Source organism: Cornus florida, unplaced genomic scaffold (genome assembly GCF_030987335.1).
Source record: "Cornus florida cultivar Cherokee Brave unplaced genomic scaffold, ASM3098733v1 CherokeeBrave_3.0.0_Hap2_Chr09, whole genome shotgun sequence".
NCBI lineage: Eukaryota > Viridiplantae > Streptophyta > Magnoliopsida > Cornales > Cornaceae > Cornus > Cornus florida.
In genome coordinates this window covers 88,152,761-88,171,543 of record NW_026775579.1, presented here as the reverse complement: position 1 = coordinate 88,171,543, position 18,783 = coordinate 88,152,761, and the positions used below count along the sequence as shown (strand labels likewise).

Here is an 18,783-nt window from a genome sequence, read left to right as displayed (position 1 = left end):
AGTTGGAACTTATCATATAGTTCTTACATCCGTCAGACATTCTCACTTTGTCCTTATCATTATGTAAAGCAACTATCTTTGACAATTTTTTTCAATCATTTTTGTTGGATTTACTCACTAATGCATCTCATCGTCATCCTTGTTTCTTTTAGGTCAATGAATGTGAATGGGTTTCACGCAGAATTGGTGAAATGATATCTTCGGATGGAGAAAGTGATCAAAAGACAAGTTATTATCCTATCATTCCTAGTGAATTCTTTGCGGATATGGAGTCCTCTTGGAAAGGTCGAGTGAGGAGGATCCATTTAGATGAAGAATTTGCAGTAGTGGAAAGGGCAGCTGAGGCCTTAAATTTAGCTGTAAGTCTCTAAGAGTCTACTTTGTTCGTTGCAAATAGTTACTGTAATACTTTACTCTGGTGACAAAATATGCTCATTAGATGACCCTGGCTTTGCATTTTCTTGATGATACATATGCACCTTGGTCTGGTCATTACAGTGCATTATCAATTCTCTTTGATATTTTAAAATATATATACAACATATATGATATGTAAATTGTCTCAGAAAATTGATTAAAAATAAACAAAATGTAGAATTTAGAGAACAGTGGAGGAAGAATTGAAGTGTAGGGTTTCTGTCTCTTCAAGGGTTTCTCTCATTAATATTTATATCAAAACAAATACATTGCCGAAATTACAAAAGTACCCTCATAATAATTATTTTCTCACTTGCTACCAACACTCTATCTGAGATGCAAATGTATTTGCACATGTTTAGGATGGATAGTGTTGCGAAAAATCTTTTCACCTGTTCTAGCTTAAATGTCCACACAGTTTTTTTTTTTTTTTGTATCTCCTTATCACAAAGGGTGTATGGATAATGACGTGTCTTGTACTGGAGGATTTAGGACTGCAGGGTGTAGGCAGAGCCCCATTGCAAGTCCTGGAATGCGGTTTTCTGTATAAGTGACTCGGGACTTTTAAAGTGAATATGGTGGCCCTAACAAAAAATTTCACTATATCAACTATGGCCTTGCTTCAAACTTAGATTAATTCTACGGTGCTCAATTTTAGTTTTCCATTTTCTGACACACAGTAACTTCTAATAGTTTTATTTTGAACCCTGCTTCCATCTTTCAATATTTTAAAGGATCGTTGCCCCTTCCTTTCCGTAAAGAGAAACACTAGCAACAGTTGTGACTGTCGTCCTTCAGCCATTTGATGAGGTGAGCCCCACCTTGGGAGCCACACAATTCTTCAGCTGATGGTTGCCACGCGACACATTGGTGACTACCATTGTCATTTTTACTTCTGTAGTCATTAATTATTTTCATATATTCTTTGGTTCCTATAGTAGTTGGTAAACCCCTCAGATCCCAAACTTTAACTTTTATGTTGTGTACAATATTATATATATTCTTCTAGGAGATCTACAAGACTCCATTTAATAAACTAATGATGTCATTATAACTTAATTACTGCATAATTCCAAATGCAAGGCTTTTGTAGTGCGGAAAAGTTAGCTCAGAGAAAGATTTATATTTTTTAGCATAAGAGTAAGAATATATAGTTATTCTTGGGACAATGATAATTTTCAAATAAAACGATGATTATTTTCAAATAAAAGTATTTTTAAAAATCAACATTATTCAAGCATTCACTTTTAAAAATTATGTCTTGTATAAAAAAGGGTTAAAGTAAAAAAAATCTGCATTGTCCGGAGCGACGGTCAAGTTAGTACTTAGACCATTCGAAGTCAATGAAAGACTTGTATTTAATTTTTGTCGTACCTTGGTTAGTTGACCGACAAGTTCTTTTATAGGAGGATTCGTAGTAGTGTCCTACCGTGAGACCGCTTCCTTTTTCATCAATTTATTAGGAACAGTGGTAGTCATTATCTCCACCACCTTGTAGCTTATCCAAACCTTTGGGCTTCCGTGTCGGCTGGACTTCCTCACAGATCCAATATTCTGTATCAGTAACTAACTCATCATCAATTCAATTGGTGCTGGCCATTCAGCATCCTTTTATGACTTAGTTCTCATTTCTCAGATGATCATATTTAGCAATAGGAGACTCTCCCTCGAGAAATTTTTAGGCATCTATGAATCCTGGAAACCACTTCAAGGTGTGACCAAACTCAGTTGCTGAAGCTCTCTCTCTCTCTCCACCCATATGTGGCTGTATTAATGCATTCTATTCAATAACTCGCTAGAAATATCTGCCTTTTCTTTTTATTTTATTAGTGCTGCTTTATTATTATTATTTGGCATCAGTCTTCTATGTTAAGTAATTTCTGTGTCTATTTTACTTGGGTTACATTAGTTTTTGGTACTTGAACTGCGTTAGAATTTTTGGAAGATGATCCTGCCTTTATATTGATTCTACTTTCTGTAACCAATTTTCTATGCATGTTGCTCCTGTATATATAAATGTCTGTGGGTGACTAAGTGATGGGGAACTTGATGTTGCTCAACTTTCTTGAATTTCATGGAATATGTTTAATATCTTATTAAATATTCTTCTTACATATTGTTGAGATACAATTAAAATAAATCGAAACTCTATTCTTTGTAACTCTTTTTTTAGTAATGTGTTTTGGTAAGTCTAGTGATTGTGTCATATAGATCATGTTGCATACCTTTGCCTAGCTTCACACATACTTCATCCTTGACATCAGTGTGCAATTAAATTTTTTACTTTTAAGTACCACTAACATGTCATTGGCTCTGTACATTGATGAACTAGCGACTTGGGTTAGGCTACTAACCCTTTCTACTGTTACAAGGTTACTATACAGCTTAAGAAAGTTGGATTTCCATGACTATTGATTTAATAAAAGATTGGGTAATTGTTCTTCTTAAGGGATAAATATATAGATGTGCCAATTTCTAAATTTGTTCTAATCTTCAATTGAATTTTCTGACAATTATTTTTAATTTTTGATCACATAGTTTATGCCTTTATGCATTAATACACCACTTATTTTTGTCCAGATTACGGAAGATTTTCTCCCTATAATTTCAAGAATAAAAGCTACCACTGCTCCATTTGGAGGACCAAAGGGAGAAATATTATATGCACGGGAGCATGAAGCTGTTTGGTTCAAGGGAAAACGTTTTGCACCAGCTGTATGGGCTTGTACCCCTGGAGAAGATCAAATTAAAAATTTGAGACACGCTTTAGATTCGAAAGGTAGAAAGGTCGGCGAGGAATGGTTTACCACAATGAAGGTGGAGGATGCACTAACAAGGTTCATCTGTTGTTTATCGTTATTGAAGTTGCTCTCATATATTCTTCCTGTCTGATTCCTTGCCCTGCATTTTTTTTTTTCCTTTCGTCTTTGGATTGGAAATTAAAATGATAATATTATTAGAAGAAAGAGCATTTCTATTAAAATCAGAAGCTTCCAGGGCTCGCTGAATAAATTGAACGAACACTGAAATTTGATTCCCTGCCTTTTGCTCTTCTGTCAATTGAACTGTCATTTTTTATTTATTTTTGGTTTCAGGTACCATGAGGCAGGTGCCAAGGCAAAAACAAGGGTTTTGGAACTTTTAAGGGGACTTTCTGCTGAGTTACAAACTAAAATCAATATCCTCGTCTTTGCTTCCATGTTGCTTGTCATTGCAAAGGCATTATTTTCGCATGTGAGGTTGGTTTTGAAGGGTCTCCTAAGAAGTGATTATTGTTTGCTTTCCTATCTTGCAATTGCAATATTGTTTTTTCTAATCTTATTTATGGTATTGCCATTGTTATTTAAACTAGTTACTGAGATGTTCTTGAATTTCTGATATGACCAATAATATCTTTTTTGGTACGTAATAACACCCACACAACTCAACTCACACACCCACTAATTCCCAATGGGGACTTAAACCCTCAACCTCTCATATGGGAGGATGAGGAGATACCTCTTCGGCTAAAGGCTCTGTCGTACTATTACCAACAGTATTAGGTTCTGATTTTGCTCAACTCTAGGCAGTACATCTGGGTTGTCACTCATAATAAATGGGGAAGCTTACATATATTTTTGTACCTTCATAAACTAAGATGCAACCCTGTTTGGGCAGGTTTACTTGACATCAATTTGAGGCCAAGGTTTTGGTGCATCAATCTGAAAAACAAACAAAACCCAACTGGATACTGAAATTCATTTATTGCACCTGAGAACTGAGCAGACATACAGAAGTTTAATGATGTAAACAACTGATGACAACGACAACAATAACTGGAAAGAAGCAGAGCATCTTTATAATTCCTTGTTAGGTTGGTTCCAAATTTAATTAAACTGATGAGTAAATATATCTTGCGCATCTGTAACTGAGATTGTTACTGTTCTCGAGTTACACCGGTTTAGCTCAGACCAGCATAAAAAGAAAGAAAGAAAGTGAATGTTAAGAAAAATCATCAACTCAAACCGGCTGACAATTGCATAGGTGCCATCAAGGAGTTGATTTGAAATATCACATGCATTATGTCTCTTTAATGTGCAACAACAAAAAATGAATGCAATCATTGGTACACAACCAATTAGTTTTTTTTTTCCCCCCGGTTAAGCATCCCGCCAAAATTTAGCAGTTAATGCCTGTGTAATCATTCTTATGGTTAAGTAATATTATTTCAATGATAAATTAAAAGTTTTTTGTTTTATGATTGATCAATATTATGATTAATTATATAATAGAAAGAGTTAAAGTACAAGTACAACATGCATATGCACTGGATATAAAATAGTACTCAATATTTTGGAATGCTATTTTTTTTCCCTGGGCAATACTTTGGAATGTTAACATTTATTGTGATAAATTGCATTTATAAAAATGTCAACATGTAGTAAAAAAATTGAAAATCTACCCCCAATCTTCCACTCCCTCCCAAGGAAGTTTTGGGGTTTCTTCAAGACCTTTTATTACAAGTTCATGTGTGAACTTCTACATTAAAAACGAATTACGAATGAATTTTAATCCCCTTCCTTTGATTAATTTATGGACAAGACTTGCCTACTCACCGGTGAGTAGCGCATCCCTACTGACCGCTGATGTGGTCCAATTACAAATGCACAAATAGACCCTAATTACAAAATAAAAAAAGTGATAAATAAAGACTAACTTTTATTGAAATAAAATTCAATCACCCTCTCTGATTTCCTTATAACTTTCTTGATTTTGCAATTGCAAACTATGTGTGCATTTGTGATTGGACCACATCGGCGGTAAGTAGGAATGCCCTACTTACCGGTGAGTGGGCAAGTCTTGTCCTTAATTTATAGTAATCCTGAAGCATCCCACCTTTTTGTTTATTCTTTTTGCTCTGTATGTGTGTGTTTGTTTGTTAGTTTGTGTCAAGGAGCAAGTCCCATTTTTGAGTGGGCAGTAAAAAACACCTGAGATTTGAACCATGACCAAACATACATGATTTTTTTAAGTACATCTGGTGCTTTGATATATTTTTTCAAGTTCATGAACTTATTAATCAGACAATTCATATGATATGCCGCCTAGTTGCATTTATAGATGAACCTTCCCTCTGTTAAACACACAAATGTAGAAAGCCATAGGAGACTGCTTTAAGTTGTGCATCACCAAAATTGTTATTTACAGAAAATGGTATAGTGGCAAAAGCTTCACTGTCAACCGTCTTAGTAAGTTGGTTCTCACGACCTATGTTAGATGGACTTGATAATGTGTGTTGGATACGAGTACATGCGTCCGACGTGTCAAATCCCAAACAGGACACATGGACACTGCTAAATATTCATTTTATTTTATTTCTGTGGAGTAGAATAATTTTTTTATGTAACATAGTGACCAATATAGACATTTCACTCATTTGAAGTAATAATATAATACAATGAAATTATTAATTATGTTTTTTTAGGTGCATGTCCAACCAAGAGTGTCGGACACATATCCCATTCCCATGTCCCAATAATAATGTGTCTCGGACAAGGGTACTTCACCTACTTTGGAAGAGACCATGTAACATAGCTCATGACTCAAACTTTCACGAGTCATCATCTTACTATCTTAATCCATTTTAATTTTGGTCCCACTTTCCTCTAGCATTACAGAGTTATTGATATCCAATTACATTTTATTTACAGAACTCGTGACTGATTTATGAGTTTCATCTCTAGTGTAGAAATATTTTTTTCTTTGTTGCTTTTTTTGTGTTATTTTCGTTATTTTGAGGTGTTCAGGTCATGTAATTTATTTGACATGTAATCGCATTTCAATTTTTACTGTTTCCTTGGAATGAGAAAACTTCAAGGCATCTTTGTTGATATTTTACAGTGAAGGGAGAAGAAGGAAATGGGTTTTTCCTACTCTTGCATGGTTCCGCAGGTCTAAGGTAGTGTCAACAAGCCAACTTACTACTCTGATATTATTATATGATTTATTCTGGCCCCCAAAATATTTATTTACTGAAGTTCTATTCAAGTCAAGGGTTAATATCATATACTTGGGATTGGCTGTCAGGATCCATTAAGGTTTGAAAATGTTATATTATGAGCTCTCAGCCTGACAATAATCCTCTTTGAAAGATGCCAAAGATCCTGGAAGGTTAATAGGGTTGTTGGAAGGATCTGTTGTGAGAAATAGTGGATAGGCTGCTGGTTAAAAGGCTTGTTTGATACAGTAAACTGCATTCATATTTTAGCTTTGGCAACCTAAGAGTGCTTAATGCAGAGCCTATATCAACTGATGTTTGTGTTTGGAAAGGTGAGCAACGGAGGACAGCACTTTAGATCTTTCAACTAACAGTTTGTAGAATGGACACTGTTGAATTAGACCATTGTTTTTATTTTTTTATTATTTCTGATTCTTTTCGCCCGCCCTTGTTTGAGAAACTGACTTGGGTCAATGACATGGTACTTTTGGCTTCTTTCAGCTCTATGTTACTTTTTTAGAGCAACTGTGGTAAAGATAAATTAGGGTGGGCCATTTTCCTATACAGCATCTTGGTTTTATAGTACAGCAGAAACTACTAATGCTGTTGGAGAATAATTATACGAGTGATTTAAGCCCTTAAATCACTCCTTGACAGAATGTTAAGTTGCTATACTTGGGCAACAAGTTGTCCAATAAATACTACGTTTTCTTCTTTCGATGTTCAGACATCATACTCTGGCTGCCTTAGGCCTTGCTGATATCATTACATTTTAGTTTGGTTTTGGTGAAAAAAGAATTATGCTGGTTTTATGTAGTTCAACACTAAACTGCACCAACCACTATAGATTCCTGGAGTTGATTCCTAGCTTGATTTTTTCTACCTATTGCATCTCTTATTTTCTTAAAGTAACCTCATTATTTGGATATTTTAACTGTGAATTTACTCATGTGAATAATTTTTGCACTTTTGAACTATCTGTGCCTTTTGATTGTAATGTTATGATGGTATAGGGCCCAGTACATATGTGCAGAGATACATCCTTTGCTATACTTCTATGACTTAATTAGTCTTCCATACCAATAACCCTGTCGTCTATCATATCAATCATTTTGGAAGACACATAGGATTACTCCATTATGATAATTTTCATCATTACTCCGTTATGGAAGACACATAGGATTTCATTTATGGGCGTTTTGAATGCAGGATACAGAACCACTAGATGGAGCTGATAGGATGAAGATAACTGGTTTATCACCATATTGGTTTGACGTAGCCCAAGGGAGTGCTGTACAAAATACAGTTGATATGCAATCCCTGTTTCTTCTGACAGGACCAAATGGGGGTGGTAAATCAAGCTTGCTTCGATCAGTTTGTGCAGCTTCATTACTTGGAATATGCGGCTTTATGGTGCCTGCAGAATCAGCCTTGATTCCACATTTTGACTCCATCATGCTACACATGAAATCTTATGATAGCCCTGCTGATGGGAAAAGTTCATTTCAGGTGCCTTATATGTTACATACTGCAAATTTTAATTTTCATGGTGCTTGTAATTTGTTTTTATGTGGTAAACGATGTCTCCAATGCACAAGCATATAGGACGCACACTCTGTGTTTTTAGTTTGTACAACACAATAATGACAATCATGTTATGACAAATGCAACGAACCCAAGTTGAATCAAGAATCATGACAGAAAAGTAAACACACCACACAAAGAACACAAAGATTTATACGTGGTTCGGTAACGGCCTACGTCCACGGTTGGGATCTGGCGAAAGTTTTCACTATGTGTAAAATCGGGGATTACAAGTTTTCTGCCCCTCACTTTGTTTTTGTACGAATTTCAGAGTCTCTTTGCCTCCACTCCAAACCCTAAGCGCCCTTATATATCGGGCTACAAGAGAATAATTAGGGTCCACGACCCATGAGCAAAAAACAGGTCAAAAATTTTCACACAAAGCTCATCCAATGGGTCGTTGGGTCATAAGCTGGTCGCAACGCGACCCAGCACCAAATTCGGGCCACAAATATCACAAATCATGTAGGTGGTGGTGGTACAGTTATGGTGGCAGTGGTGGCAGTTGAGGTGCAGTCTGCATATTAATTAGGTTTGACTAAAATTCTTAATAATCAGATGGCTGTATTGGTATAGTCATATTACTTGTAAAAGGATCTCTAAATTGACTTGTGGCTTCATTTAAGCAGAGATGTCTACAGTCAAATGAGTCCCACATAAAATGTTCTCCAGAACAGATGATTAAATGTATTTGATTATTTGGATTAAGAGGTTTTCTAATGTATAGTTCTATTGCTTTTATTTTACTCAGTTTTTTCCGACACCAACGGCTTGTTTTTATTTCTGCCATCTCAATACTAAGGTTGATTCTAATGTTATTTTGATTCAGATTGATCTTATTTGCAATGCTATACTGATTATACTTGAATTGGTATCACCTAGCACCTTCATTTTCTTACTGGTCAATTTTCCATGATCTATGCAGAATGAGGAATATGGTTAACTTAGACTAGAAACTTTTCCTGCCCACTTTCAGAATTGGTTTGGTAATACGTACCTATTGTTTTATCAACTAGACCATTAGATATGTTGCTTCTACTTATGCCAGGCTTACCAATTTATCATGGTGGACAAAATTTCCAATATTTGTATAATTATTGTATCTATTTGACTTGACATTGGTATTCGAGTTGGAAATTGTCTGACCCTCCAAACCTATGTCACCTTTTCATACAAACTTTTTGCTAAATCAAGCTGATAGACTTCATTTAGCATAATAAAACCCTGAGAATATGTTGTTTCATGTTACTGTTTATTTTTACTTTAGTGAATAATTGATATTAGACTTGTGAAAAAAAAAAAAAAGAAGAAGAAGAATTGATATTAGAGGAGGATTGTTCAGTTCATTACTATTTTCTTACTTTTCCTGTAAGTTTAATTAAGTGTGACATCCTTTTCTTACTTTACCTGCAGACTTACGTTTGTCTTGATCTCAATGTGTTAGATTGAAATGTCAGAGATCCGTTCTATAATAACTGGAGCCACTTCAAGGAGCCTAGTTCTTGTAGATGAAATATGCCGAGGAACAGAGACAGCAAAGGGAACATGTATTGCCGGTAGCATTGTAGAAACTTTGGATAAACTTGGTTGTCTGGGTATGGTATCAACCCACTTGCATGAAATTTTTAATTTACCACTTGCTACAAAGAACATTGTATATAAAGCAATGGGATCGGAATATGTTGATGGTCAAACAAAACCAACTTGGAAGTTGATAGATGGGATTTGCAAAGAGAGTCTTGCATTTGAAACTGCCCAGAAGGAAGGAATTCCTGAAACACTTATCCGAAGAGCCGAAGAACTATATTTTTCAGTTTATACAAAAGATGCACTTCAAGGAAGAAGTGACCAAAACCTAGAAATGTCTACTTCAGATATAAATGTCAACAGTTCCATTGTAGCCTCTGAAAAACTTAACGGTATTAGAAACAGGGCGATCCATTCTAAGATAGACTCAACAAAACATATGGAGGTTTTGTGGAAGGAAGTTGAGAGTGCTGTCACCATAACGTGTCAAAAAAAGCTGACTGAGCTTTACAAGAAAAAAGGTACATCAGAACTTGCAGAGATAAATTACGTTAAGATTTCTGCTAGAGAACAGCCACCACCATCGACAATAGGTGCTTCAAGTGTCTATGTGATGCTTAGACCTGACAAAAAACTGTATGTTGGAGAGGTATTCATCTGCCAGCATTAGTCAATTTTCTATATTGCTTGCAAGCAGTCTTGAAATGTTGTTGCTTCCATATATTGTGCATCATACATGTGTATTCCAATGTACTAAGTTTCTGCTCTTCTTCTGGCAGACTGATGATCTTGAGGGACGAGTCCGTGCTCATCGTTCAAAAGATGGGATGCAGAATGCTCCATTCCTCTACTTTTTAGTCCCTGGGAAGAGCATGGCTTGCCAATTGGAAACTCTTCTCATCAACCAGCTTCCCAATCACGGTTTCCATCTCAGCAATGAAGCTGATGGTAAGCATCGGAATTTTGGCACATCTGATCTCTCCTTAGAAACTGTGAGCTTGCATGGATGAATCTGACTCTCCATCCTTCATTATGTAGAAGATGTGAAGATAGAGTAGAGTGCATCTCCAATGTAATTTTGTTATTATTTGATTTGTAAATTAGCGAAAATCACACAACATGCAAATTTCAGTGGCAGCAGCAATTTTGTCCTTGATGCTTGCTCCACAATAGCAGTTACTCACATTGCCTTGTCGATGTCAACCAATTTTGTTGTTTTGAATCTTTTGGCACATCAAAGGCTGGCATATCGTGATGGAAGTTTGTTCATTTGTTTCCAGTCCTGATCTTCTTCTACATTACCGTCTTCTGGATTCGTTTCAGGTGCCGAAGCTGCATGACCTATTCTAGATTACAATCCCTTTGTTCCTTCATATATTCGAAATTCCGTCAGTTTTTGTTCTTTGGCGACGAATGCTTGAGTCACCTGAAGATATCTGTTGCAACTTGCAAGCAATGTGATGACATACGCATGAACAATGAACCCATGTATGGTAGAACCAGCAGTGAAGGTTACTAAGTTCTGGCAGTGTTTTTTTATTTTATTTTATTTTATTGTGTGTGTTTGTGAGGGTCACTGTTTGGTCCAGTAGAGAGTGTTGAGGCTGAAAATTACGATTCTGTGTATGAGAACAATAACTTTTTCCAAAATTAATATCAAATGCCATATCTTTTTCAAAAATTCATGGACTAGTGACATTTTTTTTCAACTGTGGAGGTCTGTAATGGCTGTATAGAAAAATGATATTTTTTCGTTAGAAAACACAGCAAACCATTAGTCGTAAGTCCTAACCTTAGTCATATATGCAGGCAAAACCTTTTTTTTTAATAATTCTATTTAAAAAAAGTTAATAAAATACTATAATTTATTTATATTGAAACAATTTGAATAAAGTTATACCCTTTGTAAAAAGAGACTAATTATATGGAAAGTAGAAATATAAAAAGTATTTTTTTTTTTTTTTTTTTGAAAGTTATGTTCACAATGGGTCTGTAGGGAACTCTCAACGAAACAAAATTTATAGACATGATCAAAAAGACAATTGTGACTTACAAATTAATTTTTAAATAAACATTATAGTGGTAAAATTTTAAATCTATTTGGGTAAAGACTAATAAAAATTATAGTGGTAAAATTTTAAATTTATTTGGGTAAAGACTAAACCATTCAAGTAGTTTGAAATTGACACCTCAAATACTTACCCCCTAAATTCATGCTAACTTTGTCTTTAAGTGAAAATGGAATAATTTAGAATTAAAATAGAAAATAATTTTAAAAGTGCGACTTATTATTAATCTGTAAGAAAAATGTATTGGTATAAGATTTATTTGTCTTTTATAGAAAAGGTAAAGTGGTAGTAATTTCCAGACTTCAGCGAGGGCATCTCAACCCAAGAGCCAAACGACTCAACCGTTTACACAACCGCGCCGTGCACAGGCCTTTCGCAGATTTATTTTCCTCCGTTTTCTTGGCAACCAAACAAAGCATTATTCAACGACGAACGAAAAGAATCAGAAAGACATTGTAGAGCTGTCAATGGACAAGGTCGTGGAGGCTGTAGAGAAGGCGAAGAAGGATTGGGACGAGACGTACAATCGAACCCAAGAGCACATAAGATCAATTGAAGAGTATGGCAAAAATTCAGAAAGATCTACTACAGAGGAGAGAAATTCACTGCCCAGATTGAATGGTCTCGCACAAGACGGCTTGGCTTTGCTCACATCATTGCAATTCAAGCTCGATCTTCTCGCCCCGCAACTCCCCACCGATGAGGAAGTTCAGTCCGCCCATTCCTTGCTCGAATCATGGAAACGCCAAATCCAAAGGCATAACTTCTCCCTCTAAAACTATGCACACACGTGTATATATATATATCTTCCTTCTTTGTTAATTTCTTTGATACCCTCTGTGTGATTGTTGGGAAAATGTTGAGACAAGAAAAGAATGTAAGATTTTGCCTTCTTTTTTTTGTTTTGCCAATTCAATTTTAGAATATTGTAAATCTGAAGCCAATGTGAGTAAATGGTTTATTGTAGTTTTGATTTTTTAAGCTGTATGTATTCACTGAATTCCAAGCCTCACTTACTATTTTTTTTTTTTTTTGTTTTTTACCTCTCCTACTATATTTCTGAGCAGCCAAACAGAGCATAAATTAACTATATTGTCATTTGTAATCACTGAACTTTAAGGTCACTTTCTACTTGATTTTTCTCCCGTAATATCACAGCCGAATGGAGAATAAATCTACTATGTTTCTTGTTAGTGTGTTTTTGGTTTGAGTATGGGTTATCTGACTGCGGGTTTGATAATGCCTTTTTTTCTTTTTTCTATTATTATTATTTTTTTTTTTTTTGTTTTATAGTTTGCGGTTGAGTCTAAGGAATGCTAATCTGCAAGCAAAGACAAACATGAGGAAATCTGCCCAAGAAGAGGTAATGAACTTCCTTTGCTAAATTATTTTAGTGGTAGATTTATTTGATAGAATGTTGGTCGTGATTTCATGCTTCTATGCCATCATCTTTGGGTACTTGATTACCTTCTTGTTGGATGAATAATTTGTTTTATGCTAATTTCCGAATTAGTTTGAAAACTTTGAAAGTTTTCCTTTCTGTCTGAGGCATATTGTTAAGAAGAAATTTTTTGGGTGAGGCGTTGATATGGTTATATTTGTTGTAGAGGAAGCTGCTTCTGGGAAGTGGAGAAGAGTCCACAATTCGCAGGCGCAATTTAGAGTATGTATTATGCAATATTGTTATCCGTAAGATATCACATAAACTATATTTATTTTTAAAATCTTTTGTGTGCTTATGATTAGGTAGTGGCATTAGATTTCCATGTTCTCTCGTACAATGCTTTACTGAACATGGTAGTTTGATAAGGAATATCTGGTTTGTGTTATTGTCTCAGAACAAAAGCTGGAATGACTTCTGCTGCAGAAAGCATCACAGATAGCCTTCGCCGTACGCGTCAGCTGATGGTTCAGGTTATTAATATCTAACATATTTTATTTTAATTTTTGCACATTTCATGACTTCACACGATGGTTCTTTGGTGGGATTTGCAATTTTGTTTTCTCACTATATTATTTTATGTTTTATAGGAGGTTGAAAGAAGTGCGAGCACGATCATGACTTTTGGTAGGTCACTTTTACTTAAAACAGATGAATGCATTTTATTCTTATAAATCCACCATCACATGGTCACAATAGCATTGCTTTTACCGCACTATTATATTACCATGTTTTCTTGCATTTTTTTTTTCTTTTTCTTTTTACTGATTGCTCAGTGTGATCTCCATAAATGAATATGCTTTTTGAAAATTTTTGGGTTGTTGATTCTGTAAGAAAGAAATAGATGTTAGATATTCATGGCATAATATCTTTGTGGGTAGGATAAAATTATTTAGTCTAATAAAAACAACCTTTAAGGTTTTGATCAACAATGTGGAAAAGAGATGGAAATTGATCAGCCAAACAGAAGAAATAAAAATGCTCATCCTTTTTTCCTGCTTATAAGGAAATGAAATATCTAGACAGCCTCTAGAAATGTTTGGGAAATGCCATTCATTGCAGCTCTTGAGTTCTTCTATTAGACTTGTGAATTAATTATGATATGTGTAAAACTACATCATCTACATGAGTTAATGTGGCCAGTCTCTTATTCTCTACATTCCTTTTCTTTCTCTAATAGTTTTTGGTGAGTTTTGTTCCATTTTATTTCAATTAAAATTTTCATCTCTGAAAGTTTCAACTTGTTAGGAGACTCTCTTGTTAGTGAACTGAACTTTCACGTTGAATTGGAAGAAGAAAAGAAAAGACAACACTGGTGTCACAGACTGAAGTTTAAGAAATGAATTAAGAGTATTAAAGAATTGAGATTGGTGATACATTTTGGAGATTGGCCATATCAATATTTTATTCCCAGTTTTTCTCCTCAAGGATTTTATCAAGTTTTAGTGGAAGTATACACAACTCATTTGAAGGTTTTAGTCCAGGAATAATGTGTAACACAAGAATATTATCCCCAAAAGGAAAAAGTACAAACATGGCACACATGCACATATAAACATACACAAACTAATGGATGATATGGCTTTGCAACTATTGGAATTATAAGCAACTAGTTTGATTGGCTCCCATTTTGTTTGGAAAATTTGGATGATCATAATGATGGTTGGTGTTGATTGCAATTGAAGCTAATGATGTGAAATTCACTGTCACGCAAGATGGAAGGATTACTAGATTACTAGAAAGAATTAGATTCCATATTTATGTTGGAAAAATATAATTTACATTACTTCTCCAATGAGACTTATAGCTTTAAATCTTTTTTATGTTACTTTATTTTAAAAGATTTATTATATTTGGCCAGTTAGTGTAAATTTGCATGGATTGCTTCTGTACCCTATGAGTCCGCTTCTTACAGTCTTGTCTTGGATGGGTCGCCCACTTCACTAGACATTGATTGCAGAGACCACTAACAAAGATGATGTGGTGGAGGTGTTACAGAGGTTAAGGGCACAACTCTGTGTCAAGATTAGACGTTAACTATTTTCTTTTTCAAACAATGTGGGGATTGGTTGTGGTAATGTATTGAAGTTAAAAGAGGATTCTTTCTTATGGATACTTTTGAGTAAATCTCGAATGAGACAGCTAGCTTGTCTAGTGATGGGAAAACAAGAATCAGCTCAAATGCTTCTGGAAGATTCTGCCCTCAATGCTGCTTTCTACAATCTAGCAAGAGCATTCTGGCCATAATAGCTAAATGTATTTAAATTTGAACTTGGTTAGCAAGTTTCATGAATTTTTACACAATTACAGCCCCATGAGTTCTGTATTTGTTGATGTTGTTGTTGAAGTTGGAACTTTAGTTTTGCAACTTAAGTGGGTTGTAAGGGATTGAAGCCTTCGAAGGCCAACTGAAAGATTGAAGAGGTTGTTCAATTCAATTCCAACCCGTCCCAAGCTCAGGTTCAAAGTGTTCCAACTCTAGCTCAGTATAGGTTGGGATAGGATGGTTGGTTGGGTTGGGTAATTAATATATATATATCATGAGTGTTACATATTGTCTTTTTTGATCTCTTATCTCAGTGTTCTTCCATCTGAGATAATTAAAGAATACACCTTAACAAGTTTAAAAACCCAATAAACAGAAAGCTAAAGAACTTGTAAGAAGATGGCAGCAATCTGACAATGAAGAAGTTGGATGATGATAAATCACTATGGTGATTTAAATTAAGAATCATTAAGATGAATCAATTTAAGTGCTGCTTATTTTTAGAGTTGTTTATGTTGTGTGGAAAGTAATGCTCCACTTCAAGTCTTTTTAATTATCTCATGAGCCACAACTAAACAATGAATGCATTGGATTTTGTAGAGGATTCAACAGGAGTATTACGGAAGGCTGAAACCGAGTACAAGGGGCAAAGCTCATTGCTGATGCGAACCAGGAACCTACTCTCCACAATGCAACGTCAAGATATCCTCGACAGGTATCCAAGAAACCAAATTGTTTTTATCTTTATTTTTTATTGACGCGACTTCTATTTGCAAGTCTCACAATCAATTCTTCTGGGCAGGGTGATACTTGCTGTTGGTTTAATCTTGTTCTCCTGTGCTGTTCTTTATGTCGTTTCAAAGCGAATTGGGATACTCAAGTTGCAGAGAACGGTTACTGCAGCCATTAAGGCTGGTATGGCTGGGCAAGCAGAGCATGGACCTGGAGCAGGTTTAGATGTCAGAAACCTTGCTCGGTTCCATGAAAATGCTGTTCCTAAGGTGGAGATACCCTTAGAACAACCCATGCATGATGAACTTTGAAGTTTCAATATCAGTATGTATTAATAACTAAGTAATATCTTTCATATGCCCTTGAAGCTCTTGAGCTTTGTTTCACACTAACAGAAGTACATTATGCAATAGCCCTCTTTTTATATTGTGTATAATTTGGTTTACTAGAAATGCTTAAGTTTGGTTAATTGTTTGGAGTGCACTAAATTAGAAGTTAGTATATGGTATGAAGTCAGCATTGCAAATGCGAAAAGCATAAATTGAGCATATTCAGTAACCAGAAGAAACAAATGGTGTTTGAAATTTCACTATACAGAACAGTGAATCAAATTGATCTGTTTCTGTAGGAACAAAATATGGAAACAATTAATGAACTGAAATTTAACAAACTGACTGGAAAAGTAGTAAACTATGAAGAGTGCAAGCAATTTCTCAGGAACAAGTGGCTGAATCCATCCAAGCTTATGCCAGGAGCCAAAAATTTTTGTGGGTTTTTGTATTGAGAAGATAGCCTGCATTTTGGCTCTTTTTCTGCACTGCAACACAGGTACACTTGCTGTTCTCAATCAAATACTCTGCTGTGTCTATTCCTCTTAATGACCCAAGTGACCCATTCCGCCTATGTCTGTTAGTATGTACACACAAATACCAAATTAACATGAACAAACAATGTTAGAAAGAAAGACAATCACTTGCTATAATTTCATAGAAGGCAAATTCATCTGGTTTTTTTTTTATACCACTTTTAATGATTGTAATTTTTAATGAAATTCAGTAACGAGTATAACGTGTGTTTTACTGTATCGAACGGATCTCATCTCACACACGTGTAAGCGTTCAGACGTGCAAGTGTTGGGATTCGTCTGATGTAATACGAGTGTTTTACTATATTGAACGGATTTTAGCTCACACACGTGTGAGCGTTCAGACGTGCAAGTGTTGAGATTCGTCTGATACAACACGCGTGTTTTACTGTATTGAATGGATTTTAGCTCACACACGTGTGAGCATTCAAATGTGCAAGTAATGTCCCGCATTGGACGGATCCTGCCTCTATTTATTGAATGACATTTGACCTAATTTGTTATAATCCGTCTTAATAAGACGAAAAAGATTGTTACTCGAGGATGTTGAATAGTGAACACCTAGCTTTGACCTATTAAAAAATATCATGCTTATTGGGGGTTTGATGTTACCAAAAATAAAATTAAATGCTACAAGGATAGAAATTTTTTAACTTGCATGGTCCAATCTTTAAATCAAATGACACTCCTTGTGAGAATGAAATATTTGAAAAAAATTTGGGGGCAGACTCACCCTAATATTGCATTGCTAAGTCTCCATCGTTGCCCAACCACAACGAGATCAGCTGCATGCACCGTGCAATGATGAATAACTACAGAAGGCTTGTCCTTGCCATCCAGTTCTACCCTCTCCACCTGCACACGTAGCTTCGGATGTGCCATCTCGGAAGCATGCTTCATTGCTTCGAGAAAGTCAACATCCCCTCCGGCACCACCACCACCACCACCACCGCCACCACCCCCTTCTGTGGTGGAGGAGCCGGTGGGGGCCGGCCACTTGAAGAAGTTAATGGGGTTCCTCCATGCATTTGGATTCTTGACATGGAGGAGGATCAATGTGTCGTGTTCAAGGACTGCATGAGAGAGGGCGTATTGGAGCGCAGCTGCTGACTCGCGCGTGGGGTCCGCTACCACTATGATCTTCCGTGGTGGTGGTGTGCCGCCGCCTGCCATGGTGGGTGGTTCTACCATGCATCAATGGCCACCCACCACCATCACCAAAAACAATAGAATGGGGTATTGGACAGGTACAATGGAATATAATAAGAGGTGGTTTTTTTTTATTTTATTTTTGTTTTTTTATTATTTTATTATTTTTGTCTTTGATCATCAGAAAGGACTGACACCATCAACCAACAATTTTTAATTTGTGATTCACAACTTAATATCCTCATTCTTTTGTGCTAAATTTGCGGGTATGTTTATTTTTAGGAGGCAATCAACAAGACCAGGTCAATGCCTGCTAGGAGGGGTTTTCATTAGAAGTCTACATTTAGGTCAATTTTATAATATTACAAGGTTATTAAGGAGTGTCTATTTAGAGTTTTTGACCAAAATAATGTTATTTATCTATAAAAAAATTTCAACATTATCAGAATTATTAATCGATGATGTGCTGTTTTGAAGATGTTGTTTAATTTGAGATATTTCTACTTGTGGAGATAGATCCTAATGATCTATCCCCTCTTTATCAAGATCAATTGTACAAATATAACACACTTTTCGCAATATAATACATGATTATGTAATACATTTTTATTAAAGATACAAAACCTATACAATATTTTTTACATCTTGTTATAACTCTATAATATCATTAAATTGACAATTTAATATATTTATATTATTATTACATTATCGATTTAAAGTTGTTGTCTTTACGGGATAAAGTAATTATATTAGATA

At 35.4% G+C, this 18,783-nt stretch overlaps 3 protein-coding genes across 4 annotated transcripts in view; 2 read left to right on the top strand and 1 right to left on the bottom strand.

Moving 5' to 3' along the window:
- Nucleotides 1-10,862, top strand: part of LOC132274938 (DNA mismatch repair protein MSH1, mitochondrial) — a 47,263-nt gene extending 36,401 nt beyond the window's left edge. The window contains exons 16-22 of the mRNA XM_059776307.1: nt 153-359; nt 2,998-3,254; nt 3,513-3,656; nt 6,298-6,355; nt 7,604-7,903; nt 9,423-10,154; nt 10,285-10,862. Coding sequence (XP_059632290.1) covers nt 153-359; nt 2,998-3,254; nt 3,513-3,656; nt 6,298-6,355; nt 7,604-7,903; nt 9,423-10,154; nt 10,285-10,515 — 1,929 coding nt within the window. The 3' untranslated portion in view covers nt 10,516-10,862. The remainder of the gene's footprint in view (nt 1-152; nt 360-2,997; nt 3,255-3,512; nt 3,657-6,297; nt 6,356-7,603; nt 7,904-9,422; nt 10,155-10,284) is intronic.
- A 987-nt stretch (nt 10,863-11,849) lies between these two features.
- LOC132274939 (uncharacterized) lies at nt 11,850-16,449 on the top strand. 2 transcript variants are annotated; one of them, XM_059776309.1, is made up of 7 exons: nt 11,850-12,331; nt 12,868-12,937; nt 13,182-13,237; nt 13,413-13,488; nt 13,606-13,642; nt 15,882-15,996; nt 16,145-16,449. In XM_059776309.1, exons 1-7 carry the CDS (start codon nt 12,042-12,044, stop codon nt 16,236-16,238), a joined length of 738 nt encoding a protein of 245 aa, XP_059632292.1. In that variant the 5' UTR covers nt 11,850-12,041; the 3' UTR covers nt 16,239-16,449. The 2 variants fall into 2 exon arrangements, with proteins under 2 accessions (XP_059632292.1, XP_059632291.1); XM_059776308.1 differs by having other exon boundaries at nt 11,851-12,331; nt 16,084-16,449.
- Nucleotides 16,450-16,599: 150 nt separating this feature from the next.
- LOC132273449 (uncharacterized) lies at nt 16,600-18,348 on the bottom strand. Its single transcript, XM_059774406.1, has 2 exons — nt 17,612-18,348; nt 16,600-16,919 (listed from the first exon to the last, which is right to left on the bottom strand). The coding sequence occupies exons 1-2, from the start codon at nt 18,067-18,069 to the stop codon at nt 16,757-16,759; spliced, it is 621 nt and encodes a 206-aa protein (XP_059630389.1). The 5' UTR covers nt 18,070-18,348; the 3' UTR covers nt 16,600-16,756.
- Between the last annotated feature and the right edge of the window lie 435 nt (nt 18,349-18,783).

Coding starts and splice junctions, on each gene's coding strand:
- LOC132274939 (XM_059776308.1), top strand. CDS start 12,042: ATGGACAAGGTCGTGGAGGCTGTAGAGAAGGCGAAGAAGGATTGGGAC. Junction 13,238..13,412: donor ATTCGCAGGCGCAATTTAGA/GTATGTATTATG, acceptor TTATTGTCTCAG/AACAAAAGCTGGAATGACTT. Junction 13,643..15,881: donor GAGCACGATCATGACTTTTG/GTAGGTCACTTT, acceptor TGGATTTTGTAG/AGGATTCAACAGGAGTATTA.
- LOC132273449 (XM_059774406.1), bottom strand. CDS start 18,069: ATGGTAGAACCACCCACCATGGCAGGCGGCGGCACACCACCACCACGG. Junction 16,920..17,611: donor CTTAGCAATGCAATATTAGG/GTGAGTCTGCCC, acceptor ACATACTAACAG/ACATAGGCGGAATGGGTCAC.